Raw genomic sequence first — 17,898 nt, forward strand, 5'->3', positions numbered from 1 at the left:
TGTTCCTGAGTGGAAGTAATGAGACCCACCTGGTCTGGCTACCGGTGTGAGTCAGCAGAAAGCTCCGAACCTGATACCCACTCACAGATTTGAGGCCCAGCCAGAGAAGAGACTGACTGGGAGCTGACTGAGCAGAGGTACGCTAAGTGCTGCATTAGGGGGACTGCGCTGGTGAGTATCTGGATGTCTGTTGGGGGAAAGTTTGGCAGTTTGATCCTGTGCTTGATTGTTTGATTGCTTGTTTGACCAGTGTGATTTGGGAGTGCTTTGTTCCAGCTGGGCCTGACTGTTATAAAAAGGCAGTCAGCTGCAAACCAGCTGAGCAGTGAACAGCAGAGAGGCAAACAGAAGGAATTTGCCTGGGAGTTCGCCTGGAGAGAGCCTACTGAGGCTCCCCTCTCGCAGGTTTCCCTGAGTAGCTTCTGCCACAAGTAAGGAAGCTCTTAGAAGGAAGAGACTATGGATGCTGAGCAATCCACTGTTGTGACCTGCACAGGATGTGCCATGTTTGTCTTCCTTCCACAGGATAGAAGCGACTTTGTCTGTACAAAGTGCAAGCTGATCTCCATATTGGAAGAGAAGATTCAAGGTCTGGAGAAACGAATATCAACCCTGCGTTCCATTAAAGAAAATGAGGATTTCCTGGATAGACGTCAGGATCAGCTTCAGCGGGCACAATGTTCTGAAGATTCAGAGCAGGCTACGCAGCGGGGACAGAAGGCCAGCGAGGATAATTGGCGGCATGTGGCTTCCAGAAGAGGAAAGAGTACCAGAAACGTCCATGTACCAGAAACACAGATACAGGTGAGCAACCGTTTTCATGTTCTCTCCGCAGGTACTAGTGCAGAGAGTGGAGTGAATGATACATCTGAGGGAACAGAGCAGAAGAAGACTCCACTGATTGGAAGGCATGAGATGCACCGTCCTAGGGATGGGGTTTCCACGACCACCACTCCCAAGAGGAGGAGGAGGAGGAGGAGGAGGAGGGTGGTGGTCAGGGACTCTCTCCTCAGGGGGACTGAGTCATCTATCTGCCGCCCTGACCGGGTAAACCGAGAGGTGTGCTGCTTGCCAGGGGCTAGGATTCAGGATGTGACGGAGAGACTGCCGAGACTCATCAAGCCCTCGGATCGCTACCCCTTCCTGCTTCTCCACGTGGGCACCAATGATACTGCCAAGAATGACCTTGAGTGTATCACTGCAGACTATGTGGCTCTGTTAAGAAGGATAAAGGAGTTTGAGGCGCAAGTGGTGTTCTCGTCTATCCTCCCTGTGGCAGGAAAAGGCCAGGGTAGAGATCGTCGAATCATGGAAATCAACGAATGGCTACACAGATGGTGTCGGAGAGAAGGGTTTGGATTCTTTGACCATGGGATGGTCTTCCAAGGAGAAGGGTTGCTAGGCAGAGATGGGCTCCACCTCACGAAGAGAGGGAAGAGCATCTTTGCAAGCAGGCTGGCTAACCTAGTGAGGAGGGCTTTAAACTAGGTTCACCGGGGGAAGGAGACCAAAGCCCCGAGGTAAGTGGGGAAGTGGGATATCGGGAGAAAGCACAAGTAGGTGAGTGCAAGAGGGGAGGGCTCCTGCCCCATTCTGGGACACCAGGATGATCAGTGAATTATCTTACATGTCTATACACAAATGCAAGAAGCCTGGGGAACAAGCAGGGAGAACTAGAAGTCCTGGCACAGTCAAGGAATTATGATGTAATTGGAATAACAGAGACTTGGTGGGATGACTCACATGATTGGAGTACTGTCATGGATGGATATAAACTGTTCAGGAAGGACAGGCAGGGCAGAAAAGGTGGGGGAGTTGCATTGTATGTAAGGGAGCAGTATGACTGCTCAGAGCTCCAGTATGAAACTGCAGAAAAACCTGAGAGTCTCTGGATTAAATTTAGAAGTATGAACAACAAGGGTAATGTCGTGGTGGGAGTCTGCTACAGACCACCAGACCAGGGGGATGAGGTGGACGAGGCTTTCTTCCAGCAACTAACAGAAGTTGCTAGATCGCAGGCCCTGGTTCTCATGGGTGACTTTAATCACCCCGATATCTGCTGGGAGAGCAATACAGCAGTGCACAGACAATCCAGGAATTTTCTGGAAAGTATAGGGGACAATTTCCTGGTGCAAGTGCTGGAGAAACCAACTAGGGGAAAAGCTCTTCTTGACCTGCTGCTCACAAACAGGGAAGAAATAGTAGAGGAAGCAATAGTGGATGGGAACCTGGGAGGCAGTGACCATGAGATGGTCAAGTTCAGGATCCTGACACAAGGAAGAAAAAAACGGTTACTTACCTTTGTAACTGTTGTTCTTCGAGATGTGATGCTCATATCCATTCCAGTTAGGTGTGTGCGCGCCGCGTGCACTTTCGTCGGAAGACTTTTACCCTAGCAACCCCAGTGGGTCGGCTGAGCGCCCCCTGGAGTGGCGCCATAACGGCACCGCATATATACCTCAGCCGACCCACCCGACCCTCAGTTCCTTCTTGCCGGCTACTCCGACAGTGGGGAAGGAGGGTGGGTGTGGAATGGATATGAGCAACACATCTCGAAGAACAACAGTTACAAAGGTAAGTAACCGTTTTTTCTTCTTCAAGTGATTGCTCATATCCATTCCAGTTAGGTGATTCCCAAGCCTTACCTAGGTGGTGGGGTCGGAGTGAGACGTGGCGGTATGCAGGACCGCAGAGCCAAAGGCTGCGTCATCTCTCGATTGTTGGACCAGGGCGTAGTGTGAGGCGAAAGTATGGACGGACGACCAGGTCGCCGCTCGGCATATCTCTTGTATAGGTACTTGCGCCAGAAAGGCAGCGGAGGACGCCTGGGCCCTGGTAGAGTGGGCGGTGAGATGGCCCAAAGGGACATTAGGCAAGTTATAGCAGGTGCGAATGCACTCTGTGAGCCACGAGGAGATTCGCTGTGACGAGACAGGAAGACCTCGCATCCGGTCAGCAATTGCCATAAACAGTTGCGGGGATTTGCGGAACGGTCTTGTTCGATCAACATAGAAAGCCAACGCCCTGCGAACATTGAGGGAGTGAAGTCATTGCTCTCGCGGAGATGCGTGAGGCTTCGGAAAGAAAACTGGAAGGAAGATATCCTGGTTATTGTGGAACGCGGACACTACCTTCGGGAGAAACGCCAGATGTGGACGTAGCTGCACCTTGTCCTTATGAAAAACTGCGTACGGCGGGTCCACCATGAGCGCTTTGAGCTCAGAGACCCGCCTGGCGGATGTGATAGCCACGAGAAAAACCGTCTTCCATGAAAAAAAACAGGAGTACTTGTGGCACCTTAAAGAAGGTGCCACAAGTACTCCTGTTTTTTTTGCGGATACAGACTAACACGGCTGCTACTCTGAAACCCGTCTTCCATGAGAGGTACAGCAAGGAGCAGGTGGCGAGTGGCTCAAAGGGCGGAGACATGAGCCTGTTGAGGACCAGATTGAGGTCCCAGGTGGGAGTCGGATGATGGACCTGGGGTAGAGACGATCAAGGCCCTTTCTGAAACGAGTAGTCAGCGGGTGAGAGAACAGCGTATATCCCCCCTCACCGGGGTGGAAAGCGGAGATGGCCGCTAAGTGCACTTTGATGGAGGATAGTGCAAGACCTTGCTGTTTTAGCGACCAGAGATAGTCAAGGACCATGCGAAGCGGGAGTTCCGAAGGAATAGCGTCACGCGTTTGAGCCCAGCAAGCGAAGCGCTTCCACTTGGCCAGGTAGGTAGATCGAGTGGAAGGCTTTCTGCTGCTCAATAGAACGTGCTGCACGGAAGCAGAGCAGCGCAACTCCGTCTGGTCTAGCCACTGAGGAGCCACGCCGTGAGGTGGAGGGCCGGCAGGTCCGGGTGATGGAGAGTGCCGTGATCTTGTGTTATAAGGTCTGGGTGAAGCGGCAGAGGAATTGGGCTGGCTACCGATAGACGGAGCAGCGTGGTGAACCAGTGTTGCCTGGGCCACGCTGGCGCAATTAAGATGAGATGTGCCTTGTCCCGTCGGAGCTTCAGCAGGACCTTGTGTATGAGGGGAAACGGAGGAAAAGCGTAGAACAGGTGACGAGTCCATGGAAGGAGAAACCCATCCGACAGAGAGCCCGGCGCCAGGCCTTGAAAGGAGCAAAACTCCTGGCATTTGCAGTTCAATCGGGATGGTGAAGAACTGGAATGGGTTACCTAGGGAGGTGGTGGAATCTCCTTCCTTAGAGGTTTTTAAGGTCAGGTTTGACAAAGCCCAGGCTGGGATGATTTAGTTGGGTTTGGTCCTGCTTTGAGCAGGGGGTTGGACTAGATGACCTCCTGAGGTCCCTTCCAACCCTGAGATTCTATGATTCTATGATTCTATAAGAATGGCAGCCAGAAGAGTATTTATTTACCTCCCTCTATATCATGCAATCTTGCCAGAAGCTGGGAATAGGCAACAGGTGATGGATCATTCTGTTCTGTTCTGTTCATTCCCTCTGAAGCACCTGGCACTGGTCACTGTCGGAAGACAGGATACTGGGGTAGATCGACCACTGGTCTGACCCAGTATGGCCATTCTTATGTTCTTAATGGGTAGATTCCACAGCCCTGATCCTGCAAGGTGCTGAGCACTCAACAAGGTCAATGGGAGGTGTCCAGCCCAAAGGGATCAGGCCCTAGAAGAACAAGCCTTCCACCATTTTGTTTTGGTTTGGCTGTCTGTCAAAGCATTGACACCTCAGGTCCATTGCAGAGCCCCATGAGGCGGTGAGCTTACCTTAATTGTTTGTTCTCGATAGTTGTAGAGAATAGCCTGGATTTGCACCTGCTCATTTCTCACTACAGAGTAGGGCAGATGGAGGTCAATGAAAAAATCTTTCATTACTTTTATCTCATAGGGGTCAGCCACACAGATCCCTGCAATGGGGAAAGACCCAGGGTCAGAGACAGGGGGGCTTTTACTTTATTCCTGAAATGTGTCTGCTGTCTCCTCAATTGTTCCATCTCACTGTGACCTTTCCAAGGCCCATTGTGGCCTGGGGTCTTTTCCCCATTAGCTTTTCTGCCTGTTCTCCGAAGAGCTTGTGGTGTTCTTCACCTTTGGTCTCTGAAAGGCTCACAGCCAGGACTTCCCAAGTGGTGATGGAATCCTTCAGGAAAAAAAGCACCGTCTTGGAAGAAATTCTACATGGAAAGAGAAAGACAGAGCCTGTTACAGAAGGAAGGAGCTAGGACTCATGGACACTCCCCTGCTAAGGATCTAGATCCTCCTTTAAAGGTCTTAAGGGTAAGGACATTAATTGTAGTGTCCAAGTCTAATTCAATGAATCATAGAATATCAGGGTTGGAATGGACCTCAAGAGGTCATCTAGTCCAACCCCCTGTTCAAAACAGGGCAAATCCCCAGACAGGTTTTTATCCCAGTTCCCTAAATGGCCCCCTCAAGGATTAAACTCACAACGCAGGGTTTAGCAGGCCAATGCTTAAACTACTGAGCTATCCAAGCAGGGGAATTATATCCCATTCCAGTAGAGAGGGGCCTGGCCCTGAGTCTCATTTACCATTTTTTTTAAAAAGAGGTTCAGCCATCCAGTTAGAAAGCAACATCAATATCTCATGACTCAGCAACCCAATAACACACCCTGAATAACAAACGGAAATGAGGAACGGTTCCCGAACAGGATAAAAGGCCAAAGCTAAACAGCCAGACACCTACATCCATATTTTGGCACCTAAATCAGCAGCCTGGTTTTTCATTAGGGCTGAAGCCAGGGGATAGCACTGGCTGCTCAGCACCTCTGGAAGTTGGGCCAGTTCTTTTAGGTACCTAAATATGGGCTCAAAACTGGAGTAACTGAATTAAATTCTCTGGTCTCTGTTATACAGAAGGTGAGACTAGATGATCTAATGGCCCCTTCTGGCCTTAAAAATCTAGGAGTGACTCTATGAATATGGATCAGCTGCTGAATTCCAGCCATAATTCATGACAAATAATCCAGCCAGCTCCACTGTGGATTTTGTTGGTGCAGAGACACTGACTTCAGTGGGAGCTACACCATGCCACGTCTGAATGTGGCCCTTTAATGAATGGGAGTGGCACGGCCACATGCTCTTACCCCAGTTCATTTGGTCGCTCAGTCAGCTGCTCCACTTGCCACAGCCAGCTCTTTGGAAACTGGCTCCTTGAGGTGATATCTTCTTCGGACAAGAAATCTTCATCCAAGTCACCTGGGAAGTTAAATCACAGACAGTCTGGCTTTGCTGTAACACTGATTGGGATAGGGCAAATCTGAAAGGACTTGGTGGTTGGCCTACTCTAGAATTGACCTGAAAGCATCCCTGGTTTGACCTACATTGCCAAGTTTTGATGCTGCCAGCCCAGAAGAGCATGAATTAGAATGTGGTTGAACGGCTGGAGGGGAAGCCACAGGCTTCTTCTTCTCTCCATGCCTGCCTTGCTGTTCCCTCATGAGCTAGCCTTTTCTGGGCTCCTATAACACTGGTATAAGCCTCTGGCTCAGTGCTACATGTGTGCCCTCTAGTGGGTATTCTGCAAAGGGTAAGAGCCTACTACTACTTCTAGCTAGGGGAGTTACCCGTTCAGCTCAAGTGGTAGAGGACTGTGCTTTAGAAACAAAGGTTAAACTTCAGGGGCAACCTGTGAAGAGGTTATTACCCTGACTCATCTTGGTCCCCATATCAACATGGTGCAAGACTAACAGGATTGCTGCCACTGCATTCATGCCCATCTCCCCCCAGGGGGATCTGTGAACATGAGCAGGGTTGGTTCATGTGGTGTGGTCTTAATTCTCTAACAATCCCCTCAGCCTTGCTCCTCTGAGTGATATTGAAACCCTGGTACTTGCTTCTTGCAAGTTGCAGGTGGAGCTCCCGCTGCAGCTTGTCCCGTATGGTCTTGATATAATTGCAGCAGTCGAGGAAGGTCTTCTTGCACTCGGCTGTACCCAGGATGTACCCAACTCGCTTCTCGCAGCTGTGCCCCATGGGGTTCTCATGCATCCCGTCTTCACAGCATTTCTTCAGCATCTGGTCCTGGTAATCTGCCGCTGAAATGTACAAGCCAGAAGGTCATTCCTACAAGCTTCTTCTAGTCCTCACGCTCTCTCTCTCTCGCTTGCTCTCTCTCATTTACTAGTAGACATGGCCAAAGAAGGAACATAGGAACGAGCACTCTGCTCTGCCTAATCCAGTATCTTGTCTCTAACAGTGACTAGCACCAGCAGCTTCAGAGAAAGGTGCAAGAAACCCCATATTGGAATAACCTGCCCACAGAGAAGTTTCTTCCTGACTCCAATTAGAGGTTGGCTCATGCCCTGAAGCATGGGGATGTATAGGTCTTCTTAAAAAATCCTATCCTATGGAATGGTGAACATCCTCCTTTTCCATGTAAATGGCTCATCCTCTTTTGAATCCTGCTAGGCTCTTGGCCTCAATACAATCCTGTGGTGGTAAGTACTATGGGTTAGTTATGCATCGTGTATGAAAATAGTTCCTTTTATAAATTCTTAATTAGAAACCATTCAGTTGGGTTGAGTGTCTCCTTGTGCTAATATGGGTAATGTAACAATGTAGCTGTTGTTGTTATTTCAGTTGTGTAGCACTTTGGGTCCCCAGTCATGGCCCAGAACCCCACAGTGCTGGGGGCTGAACCAACACAGAACAGAGACGGTCCGTGCCCCAAAGAGCAAGTTACCATTCATTGTTTTCTATACCTCTCTCGCATCCCCTCTATAAACTGACCAGTTCCAATCTCTCCCCATGTGGAATTCTATCCAGACTCCCCCGTCTCCTGCTACAGAAAATGCAGCTGGCAGGAGACTGTAGCAGGGTGAAACTGGGCACGCTAGGGAATCCCCTGATTAGTACCTACCTTTGTTTCCCTTATACTCAATGAGCTGAACGGAGCGACGCCGGCGTTTTGCTGGTTGGGGACACTCTGGATCTGCAGAAGGAAGTGAGAAACAGAAAATAAAAATCCACCCACTGAGTGAGGCCCTACACTGAACTTGCTGCCATTTCTCTGTCTGGATGTAACAGGGTAACTTTTGAACACCTCATCTGGTCAGTTCCCAAATTTCCTAGATGTGTCCAGGCCTCAATGAGCAGAACCCTGTTGATTTAGGGGGAAATCAGAAAACCAGAAAAGCTGTTTTGGCACTTAACATATTGCTCCTTCCTGTCCCAGCTGGGAGCCACATAAGAGCTGTTGGGCAGATGCTCAGCCAGCCAGAGCAACCGGAAAGAGAGGAGAGTGAAGGAAGGAGGCTTCATTCTTTCCTCCCTCCTCGTGCGGTGCCACCAAAAGCCTGCAGCCTGGGGTAGAGAGAGTCAGAGAGAAGAACCAACCATCTGCCCATCTCCTCCAGGCCAGGGGGAAGAAAGATACTTTGGAAGTGGGAGAAACCCAATGGACTAGAAGAGAAGGTCTTTGAATCCCCTCCTCGGAACCATCCTATTCTTAAAATTAATCCCCCTTTTAATAGGTGGGGGCCAGTGGGAATTCAGGACTTTATTCTCATCCCCCACTGTAACCCCAACATTTCCATTCCTAAGCCGTTCCAGTGGGATTTGCCCTGCTAGACCGATGTCCCTACTCTGGGCTTGTGGTGTAGGTCACTGTGCCTTGCTTTGCTGACTCTTTCCTCCCTTCCTCCATCGCTCATGGCGACCATTCAGAGTGATACCTGTTCTCTGGGGGGTGGAAATCCTACTGCTTGTCTCCAGGGCCAGTCCAGCATCCGTAAAAACCCCCAGATTGTTCTTTCCACTGCCAGCCGTACAGCCAATGTCACTCTTCTCCACCGAGTCCCAGATCTGTGCAACCCAAACACAGTGGTTGAGAGATTATTGTTAACAATGACACTTCCCATTTATACGGTGCCATCCAGCATGATCCCAAAGCATTATACAGGCTGTGAGCCAGATTCTGGTCTCAGGTATAACCGTGCAATCTGCAGTAACTCCACTGACTTCCTTTGAGTAGCTCTGTGTTTGCAGCAGTGTAAAAGAAAGCAAAATCTGAGCTGTAAGTAAAGGATTTATTGCAATTCAATCCCCACTGAAATGCGTCCACCTCTGGGATGGAACACACCAGCCATTCTGCACCAGCAACACAACCGATTTTAGGAGAAGAAAGAAAGAATTGCGCAGCCAGTTGAACCCAGACAGAGGAGGATGTTAGGCAGAGAGAAATTAAATACCCAAGTTAGAATTCAGCCAGAGCACCCACGGGAAAGGGTCACAGGACATTTAATGACCAGAACCTCGGTTTGATATGTCAGCTGAGAAATGGCACATTCAGTAGAATTGCGTCCCCTAGAACCTTGATAGGGCCCGGGGATCAGTGCTGACTCAGAAGAAAGCGCACCCTCTGTTGAGTCACTAACACTTTTCCCTGCAGCACAGTGCCCCCTAGTGCCACACTGGGGGCATTGGGTGCAGCTCTGACTGGGGGAGGGAGAGCGCCCCCTACTGAGCACACCCCCACTCCCTGATGTACAGCACCACCATGGGCACTGAGGTGAAAACTGCCTCTGAAGGGAGAGTGCCCCCTACTGCATCATCCACACAGTCCCCTACAACCCAGCACCATCTGGGTCAACACTGTCCAAAGGGCAGGGTGTCCTTTAGTGTGTCCAGAACAGCACTCCCTGCAGTACCCTGGGTTTCACTGGGTGTCTCCCAGCCAAGTACTGACCTGGCCCGGCCCAGCTCAGTTAAAGTACAGTCGAGCTCACACCCCAACGGCAGGTCTGCAAACAAAAGACTCACTTCCCTTTTTGCCATCCCTGGAGCGTCAAGCAAGGGTAAGAGTCCAGCTGCATTTCCCGCTATAAACATCACAAGTTACAACCAACATCTTTCATGCTCCACCTTAGATTGTGTAATTTTGTGGTTTTTGTTCAGAACATAGACTCCTTTGTCCACAGCCACCAGGCCGACATAAGCTTTGTGGTCTCCTTTCAGCTTGAGTTTCATTTGAGTTCCCGGCTCATGGATTCTCCTGTCTCTTTCAGTAGCTCCATTCACCACTAGCTGTATGAAAGAGAGAGAAGGAAGAGGTTTTGTTTTAAAGCAGAGGGAGCAGCTAAGAACCCTCCTTTGCAAAACATAGGAGAAAAAGACGTCAGACCTCATGTTTCTTGAGCATCCGAAAGCCTAGTTCTGATCTCAGGGGCAGCTGTGTAAATCTGGAGTGGCTCCACTGACTTTAGTGCTGTTACTCCATATTCATGCTGGTGTAACTAAGAGCAGAATCGGACCCAATGTCCATGAGGTCACTTTGTTCCAGCCATCATGGAAAGGTGACCAGGGCCGGATTTAGCAAGTGTGGGGCCCGATTCGTGGGGCTTGTACTCACCTGGCGGCACACCGAGTCTTCGGCGGCACTTCGGATTGCGGCACTCCGCCGGGGAAGCAGGGCTGCGGGGATTGCTTGGCTCCAGCCGGGGTAGCGGGGCTGCGGGGATTGCCACACTCCGCCCTGTGCTCCGGCCAGTGAAGTGGGGCCGGGGGCTTGTAGTGCTCTGGCTAGGAAAGTGCCACTCCGAAGACCCGGAGTGAGTGAAGGACCTGCCACTGAAGTGCCACTGAAGATCCGGTGCGCCACCAGGTGAGTAAAAATTAAAAAGGCCACTGAGCACGGGGCCCTCTTATTCACGGAGCCTGATTCAGGGGAATTTGTCCCTCAGGCAGCCCTGGGAAATCTACAAAGAAATGTGAACTGTAATGGATCTGCTCTGTGGGCCTGATCACTGATCTCAGCTGGTGCAAGTCAGTACAGCTACATCCACTTCAATCCACAGAGTCTTTATTGCTGAGCTAGAAGGAACCACAGCTTAACTCGCGGATCCTAGAGTGGGTTGACAGCATTGGCTTGTGGGGACTGGGGAACATCTTTGTACATATAAACCAATCAAATCTGATCCAGAATTTGCTGGGAGACAATCAATGAGCAATTCCACGGTGCCATTTTTAGAGTCCCTTTTGAGAGTCAGTGGGCACTTTCAGGCTAGGAAAAACTCCCCCGTAACGATACCTTCATAGGAATTAACATATAGAAGGCCAACTAGAATATCAACATACCGTTCCCATGCAAGTGTCCTGGATGTCCAGCCAGACCGAGTCTGCTACAATCTCCGAATTTCCTACTTGGTAGTAAGCCACGATGCGGAATGAAGGGATGAGGTCTGGAGTGATGGGCAGGGACATGGTCACCAGATTTTGTCCTGCCTGCCTGGCCTGTCTCCCTACACGAATGATCTTCCCTTTATTCAGGATCTAACAGGGAAACACGAGACGTGGATTGTTAAAGGCCACAAAGGTTAGCACAATTGATGACTCAGATTCCATCCACCTGTTTTCTACAAGTAAGAGACGGTCACTTGCAACTTTTCAGATGGGCATTTACATCTGAGCAGAGAGAGGAAAATAAGCTAAAATCCATGTGTTGCAGGAATAGGCTCTAGATGCGGTGGTGCTAATATTCACCAAATCTGATTTCCAAATCTGAGCACTGTTTATGCTTCACCAACAGAGACCACCCCCCCTTTGCCCCATCCCAAATATACTTCATATCCATGCTATATGGCAACATTATTATTTCATTATCCAGCTCTAAAAATAACACAGTGGACCTACTACTCTGCACTGAAAAAGTCGCAGTGAAGTCCGGTGTTTAGAACAGGGAACTGAGAGCAGGGTCTCCTGGGTTCCATCCCCAGCTCAAAGAGGAAATATGCTCTAGTGAGTGCACGGGGAGGAGTCAGGACTCCTGGTTCCATCTGCAGATCGAAGAGGAAGTATGGTTTAGTAGCGAGTGCAGAGGGATGGTTGTTAACACTATGAGTTCTGTCTCCAGCTCCTGGAGGAAGTGGGCGCTATTGATTATCACAGGGCCCAGAGTCAGTAACCAGAAGTGGATAAGGGGTCATCTCCATGACTGACTTCATTTCATTCACACTGTGACAGGGTGCTGGGCAAAGGGTTGCAGTTTCAGCCCTCTGTCACGCCTGCTCCTCGTTAGGGGAACAAATTAGAGCAGGCTGGAGGTAATCTGGCCCTAATTGGAGAGGCAGAGACAGCTGCTACCTAATTAGACTGTGGCTGCATAAAAATCTCAGGAGAAGGAAGCCAGGGAGAGCAGGAGAAAAGGAGAAAGGCAGGGAATGAAAGCAGGGAGGTAGCTTCTCCCTCCCTCCCACCTGCAGACGGTGAAGGGTTACCTGTATGTGATGAAATGGTGGCGGGAACAAGCCTGAGAATAAAGTGCACCGGTGGTTACCAAACCCAGGGTCTCAGAGTGACTTTGTGAACCTAGTAGAGGCAAAAGCCAAGGGGCCCCTGCCACACTCTGCTACACACAAAATCAATATACTGCCCGACTGGGAATAAGTCTCTGCTACAGGTTCTCCTTATATGCAGTGGGACTATTAAAGGACAGGTAGAAACTCAGATGATGCCTAAATTCCAGGAGATCCCAGTACCCAGGGACGCAGCACTTACTATGTAGGTGAAATACTGGATCTGGTTCAGAAAAGCTGGATTGTTGCACATCAGGTGGAAATTCACAAGTAAGTTGTCTCCGGGTTTGAGCTCAGAAGCCATCACCGCCAGACGGAGATAGTTCTGAGACCCTCCTTGGGACTGATAGGCTTCAGCCACCATGGACTTAGAGGCTTGGCGGTTTGCTGGGAGGTTGGGATGGGCAGTTTTTACCTGCAGGGGAGATGGAGATGAAATCCTAGTTGAATCTGGGAGACAGCTTAGGGTCTCTAGACCCTCACGCTGGGTCACACCATGAGCAATAGCAAAGGAAGCTTCCCTGAGATGCCATTGTTGGTGGATTCTGCTGCTAGCAGCCATTCTAAGCATGATACCTCAGAGAAACACCAAATGCCACTTTTAATTGGCCTGTCACTTCAGCTGGAACTCCAGATTTCTGGACTGTCAGAGAACATGTCCCTGAACAGAGGATCAGCCTTGCCCCTTGCAGGAGGGGTGAGATGAATACAGAGGGACTCTCTCCTGAAGCGGCTGGACACAGATAGATCCAGTGTTCTCTCAGGCTTTGTAGCTTGAGCCTGGTGTCACCTCACAGGGTCTTCACACTAAGCAGCCATGTGCTGTCTGCAGGCCTCCTTTGCTGCATGGTGGGTACCTTCAGTGTGGCAAGGGGACTAATCTGGACCTGCTTATGCCTATGTCAATGTTTTCTGGGATCTCTTCTGGCCCCACAATGAAGCATTGGTTACATAGTGATCGGAGCATCTCCAAAACCCAGTGGCATACATCAGGCCGGCAACTTTTCAGAGGTGGTGTGCCGAGTCTTCATTTAGACCCCAGACTGGCAACAGACTGTGCGGAGCCGGTGGCCAGGACCCCAGACCGGCAGTGGGCTGAGCGGCTCAGCCCGCTGCTGCTCAGGGGTTCCATCTGCCGGCTCCAGCCAGCTGGGATCCTGGCTGCCGGCCCGCTCAGCCCGCTGCCGGTCTGGGGTCCCGGCCCTGCCCACATACAGTGGGTACCTACCTTCTCCCTGGTTCTGGCCCATTCTCTTCCTCTCTCTCTGCACTGAGTTGAGGGTGGGAGTGCACTGAATACAGGGCTGTGGGTGAAGGAGCAGGCTGAGGGTTGGGGTGTAGGGTCTGGGCAGGAGCCAAAATGAGGGAGGGGGCTCAGGATTGGGGCAGAAGGTTTGGGTGTGGAGCACTTACCTGGGCAGCTCCCATTTGGTGCGAGTGCAGGTGAGAATGTGTGGGGGGGTGCAGGAGTTTCTGTTTGGTGCTCAGGGTGAGGTTGGGGATGTGGGGGTGCAAGAGTCAGGGTGTGAGGGGTGCATGGAGTGTGGGGGGCTGGGTATGGGGGGGGATGCACGAGTCATGGCAGAGGGCTGGGGGCATGTGAGGGGTGCAGGTGTCAGGGCATGGGGTGCGGGGGGCCTGGGTATGTGTGGGGGTGCCAGAGTCAAGGTTGGGGTCATTGGGGAAGGAGTCAAGCTGAGGTCTGGGTGTGTGTGAGGTGGGTACAAGGCTCAGGGCAGCGGCCTGCGGTGTGTGTGGGGCTGTAGGGCTCAGGGCAGGGGCCTGCGGGGTGTGCAAAGCTGCAGGGCGGAGAGCTGGGTGTGTGTGAGGGAGGTTCAGGGCAGAGGGCTGGGGTCGTGGGGTGCTCACGGCATGGGGCTGGAAGGGATATGCCCCATTCCGCACACCCCTTTCCCAAGGCCCTGCCCCTGCTACTTCTCTGCCTCCACCGGGAGCTCCGAGCACGCTGACCCCTCTCCTCCCTCAGTGCCTCCCTCGCAAGGGCTATCAGCTGATCGGCTGGCAGGGAGGGACGGAGAGGAGGAGGAGGGACAAGAACCCAGCACGCTACAGGAAGAGGCAGGGGAGCTGGCAGGACCAAGCTTCTGCCCCCTGCCCACAAGGAGGGCAGGGGGGGCGGAGGGCAGAGAAGAGCGGGCCGGGCCGGGCTGGGCAGGATTTTTAATGTTACGCTGCTGCCTGCCGGGACCCCAGCAGGCAGCAGCGTCCCATTAAAAATCGGCTTGTGTGCTGTCTTTGGCATGTGTGCCATTGGTTGCTGACCCCTGGTATATATGAAACTGACCCCAGGCACAGATGGAACGCACAGAGTTCAGTTATCCCCCTGCTCAGTGCATGAGAGGGGAGTGAATGCCACCAACAGGGCATTGCCCTCAGGGTGCATATAGTACTTAGCCCAGACTCAGCGTTAGAAGGTTACTCACCGTGATGGGAACCTGTTGCCTCTCCCCGGGCATGTTTATAATCAGCTTGGCAGTTCCATCTCCCTGGGTCGACCCAGCCGACTGGAATCCTTCGGCCTGTACTGGGACATGGGGGGCTGGAGAGCCATCAGGGTTTGTGACGTAGACCTGAGGGGCACGATCAAAAAGGGATGCATCAAATAAGGGGTGCAGCGCTCCCTGCATCCTAACTTCAAATCAAAGTCACGTATTGTGGAAGGGAGAAAGAGATAAAGGGAACTGAACATAGAGATCTTAGTTTGTCTCTGAGCAAGAGTCAGGCCAACACTGATTCTAATTACACGAGACCTGAAGGCCTTGGTGGGTAGAAAGCGAGAAAGCGAATGGGAACAGACAGTAAGAGATACTGTTTTGACCTAGTGTTAGATAAGAATGGAATGTAGACTGTAGCAGAAATTAATGAGAAAAGTGAGATATCAGGAAGAAATATGTATAACCAATGTTGCTCATTATTGCCTGTCACAAAAGGTATAAAAGTTTGCTCTAATTGTTTATTTAATGGAGACCTGCCCCTGTGTACTCTCCCGAGCATTTGCAATTGTTTGAAAATAAAGCTGACTCTGGCTTGTTGCAACCAACCTGAGAGTGAAGACTCTGTTTTCTTCCACAATCTGCATCTCAGGTCCGTAGCCTCAAAGGTATTTAGGTGCCTAACTTCCATGGATTTCAATGGGAATTAGGCACCTAAATAACTCTGAGGGATGGGGCCTTAATGATATGCTGTATCACACCACAAAATGCACACACATTTTAAAAACTACAAGCATACAAAAATATAAAACCACAACTTCAACCCTTCTCCTAAATTCAGTTTACACCTTTATATACCCAACAAAACAATATACAAAAATTAAGAATAGACTGATTCATGTAGGCCAGAAAGGAAATTAATTTCACGCTAGTCTTTTCTTGTTTTGACCCCAGGCAAATAAGGCAACTGCCCATTTAACCAAAACACAATCAGTGCCTAACAAATATTCTTTTTGAGCTAATGAGACAAAAGGCTTCTGAACCAAGATTGGAAATAGGCATTTTTTCTCTCAAGTGGCAATTAACACAGAGGAAGTGGATGGGAGTAGAGTTGATCTGCGTAGTCAAGCCAGTTAGTCAAGACTTCCAAATATTTCCAACAGACCACAGGGTGTGAATGCAGCTTGAGCTGACATACCCACTGTAGCTTTAATCTCACTATCTTGGGTCCTGGAACGGTGAAGCCAAGGCAGCGTGAGCATCAGCGCGGGCTAGCCCCGTGAGTAATTATCCAGGGGCCAGGGTGGGCTTGTATAGCTAGTGCTGCCTCTATTTCACTGTTCCTGGACCCAAGCTAGGTGACAGAAGCTAGTTCAGCAATGTCAGCTAGAGCTCCAGGCGCAGGCCATGACTGCAGTCTAGACGTACCCTTTGAGTGCTGACTAGACCTGGGTCTGAAAACCCTCAAGACTGCAGAGATCAATGGCCTTACAAAAGTCAAGGGCATTTTAAAGTTTTAAATTTATTATGCTGTTGCTCCAGACAGAACCTTGGTAGCCGATGTAAATTCATTCCTACTCTGAAACCAACCCTTACATATTGGGCTTTGGCTGAAATAGAATATTCACCCACCTCTGTCCTATATAAATCAGCTGGGGTTTAATTAAGAAGATCAAGTATTCTCCTCAAGAATGTATTTTGCACTACCTCTAACGACCTAAGCATAGACGTCGACTCTGTGGGTGCTCCAGGGCTGGAGTACCCATGGGGGGGAAAATGGGAGTGTGATGTTGCACTCCATAATGTTTTATAGAAATATGCTGATGAATGTAAATATGACATGACTGGAATATGTTTTATGCTAGATATGCCATGTAACATATCTTTGAAAAGGTTATGATCTACTGAATATATTCATCCTATTTGTATGCGTGCATCATTTTTATATTTGAAGTTATGAGTGTTGGCTCTATGCTTGTATTTAAAGTGTTTGCTGTAGGGACACTGAAGGGATTACTCAAGTAATTGAGAGTACTTAACTAACAATGGATTTTGGAAGATGCCAGTCCACATCTGAGCTTTCCTGGGAATAGTCAAACTAATATGTAAACAATGGCATCAGCCTGCAAAAAGCAGAATCTTCATGGCCATGTGACTTGCTCAGGTGGCTACAAACTCCATCTTGTTGCTATGATTTTGCACAGAAGAACAAAGGAGTTTCCGCCCACAAGAGAGAGAATATAAAAGGTCCTGGAAGCCCCTCCATTTTGTCTTCAGCTAGCTCAAGAAATGGCCTCTCAACCCCAAAGAGATGCCTGAAAGAAACTGGAACAAAGGACAGTAACTATGGGGGCGTGAGTGATTGCTGGACCCAGACCATAAACTACAACATCGGTCTGAAAAGGATTGGGCTCAGACTATGACGGAGTCCAGTCTGTCAAGGAAGCTTATTGGAACATCTCTGAGGGTGAGATTTCATCTGTGATCAGTTTCTTAATGTATTAGGCTCAGACTTGTGTGTTTTGTTTTATTTGGCTTGATAACTTACCTTGTTCTGTCTGTTATTACTTGAAACCACTTAAATCCTACCTTTTATACTTAATAAAATCACTTTTGTTTATTAATTAACCCAGAGTAAGTAATTAATACCTGGGGGAGCAAACAGCTGTGCATATCTCTCTATCAGTGTTATAGAGGGCAGATAACTTATGAGTTTACCCTGTATAAGCTTTATACAGAGTAAAACTGATTTATTTCGGGTTTAGGCTCCCAGAAAGACTGAATACTGGGTTCTGGGAAAGTCCCTGTTAATTGAGAAGCCCCTGGGCTAAGTGAACCTTAATTTCAGGGAGGCATGGTCCAACCTCTTGGTCTGTGCAGGAGCAGACTGGTGTGCCTAGTTCAACAAGACGGGAGTGGAGGAAAGCCTTTTCTGGCAGGGGGGTTTGATCTCAGTGGTATCCCAGCCCATCTAGTGACACTCTTGAGGCAGTTTCTGGGACCCAACCCGTCACAGGGTGCTCAGCACCCACTGGCAGTCCCTGCTGATCAGCTCCACCCCCTCCGTCCCAGCGCTTCCCGCCCACCAAGGATCAGTTCAGCAGTGGGCAGGAGGTGCTGGGAGGGGGAAGTGGGAGGAGCAGACAGGGCAGAGTGGGGG

At 50.0% G+C, this 17,898-nt stretch overlaps 1 protein-coding gene across 1 annotated transcript in view; it reads right to left on the reverse strand.

Moving 5' to 3' along the window:
* The window catches only part of LOC120391057 (complement C3-like), an 84,141-nt gene that overhangs the window by 44,930 nt on the left and 21,313 nt on the right, over window positions 1-17,898 (reverse strand). The window contains exons 11-20 of the mRNA XM_039514316.1: window positions 14,730-14,876; window positions 12,488-12,700; window positions 11,069-11,263; window positions 9,857-10,018; window positions 8,668-8,797; window positions 7,854-7,925; window positions 6,829-7,029; window positions 6,079-6,190; window positions 5,061-5,146; window positions 4,740-4,879 (exon numbers count right to left, since the gene is read on the reverse strand). Coding sequence (XP_039370250.1) covers window positions 4,740-4,879; window positions 5,061-5,146; window positions 6,079-6,190; window positions 6,829-7,029; window positions 7,854-7,925; window positions 8,668-8,797; window positions 9,857-10,018; window positions 11,069-11,263; window positions 12,488-12,700; window positions 14,730-14,876 — 1,458 coding nt within the window. The remainder of the gene's footprint in view (window positions 1-4,739; window positions 4,880-5,060; window positions 5,147-6,078; window positions 6,191-6,828; window positions 7,030-7,853; window positions 7,926-8,667; window positions 8,798-9,856; window positions 10,019-11,068; window positions 11,264-12,487; window positions 12,701-14,729; window positions 14,877-17,898) is intronic.

This window comes from Mauremys reevesii, linkage group 25 (assembly GCF_016161935.1).
Source record: "Mauremys reevesii isolate NIE-2019 linkage group 25, ASM1616193v1, whole genome shotgun sequence".
NCBI lineage: Eukaryota > Metazoa > Chordata > Testudines > Geoemydidae > Mauremys > Mauremys reevesii.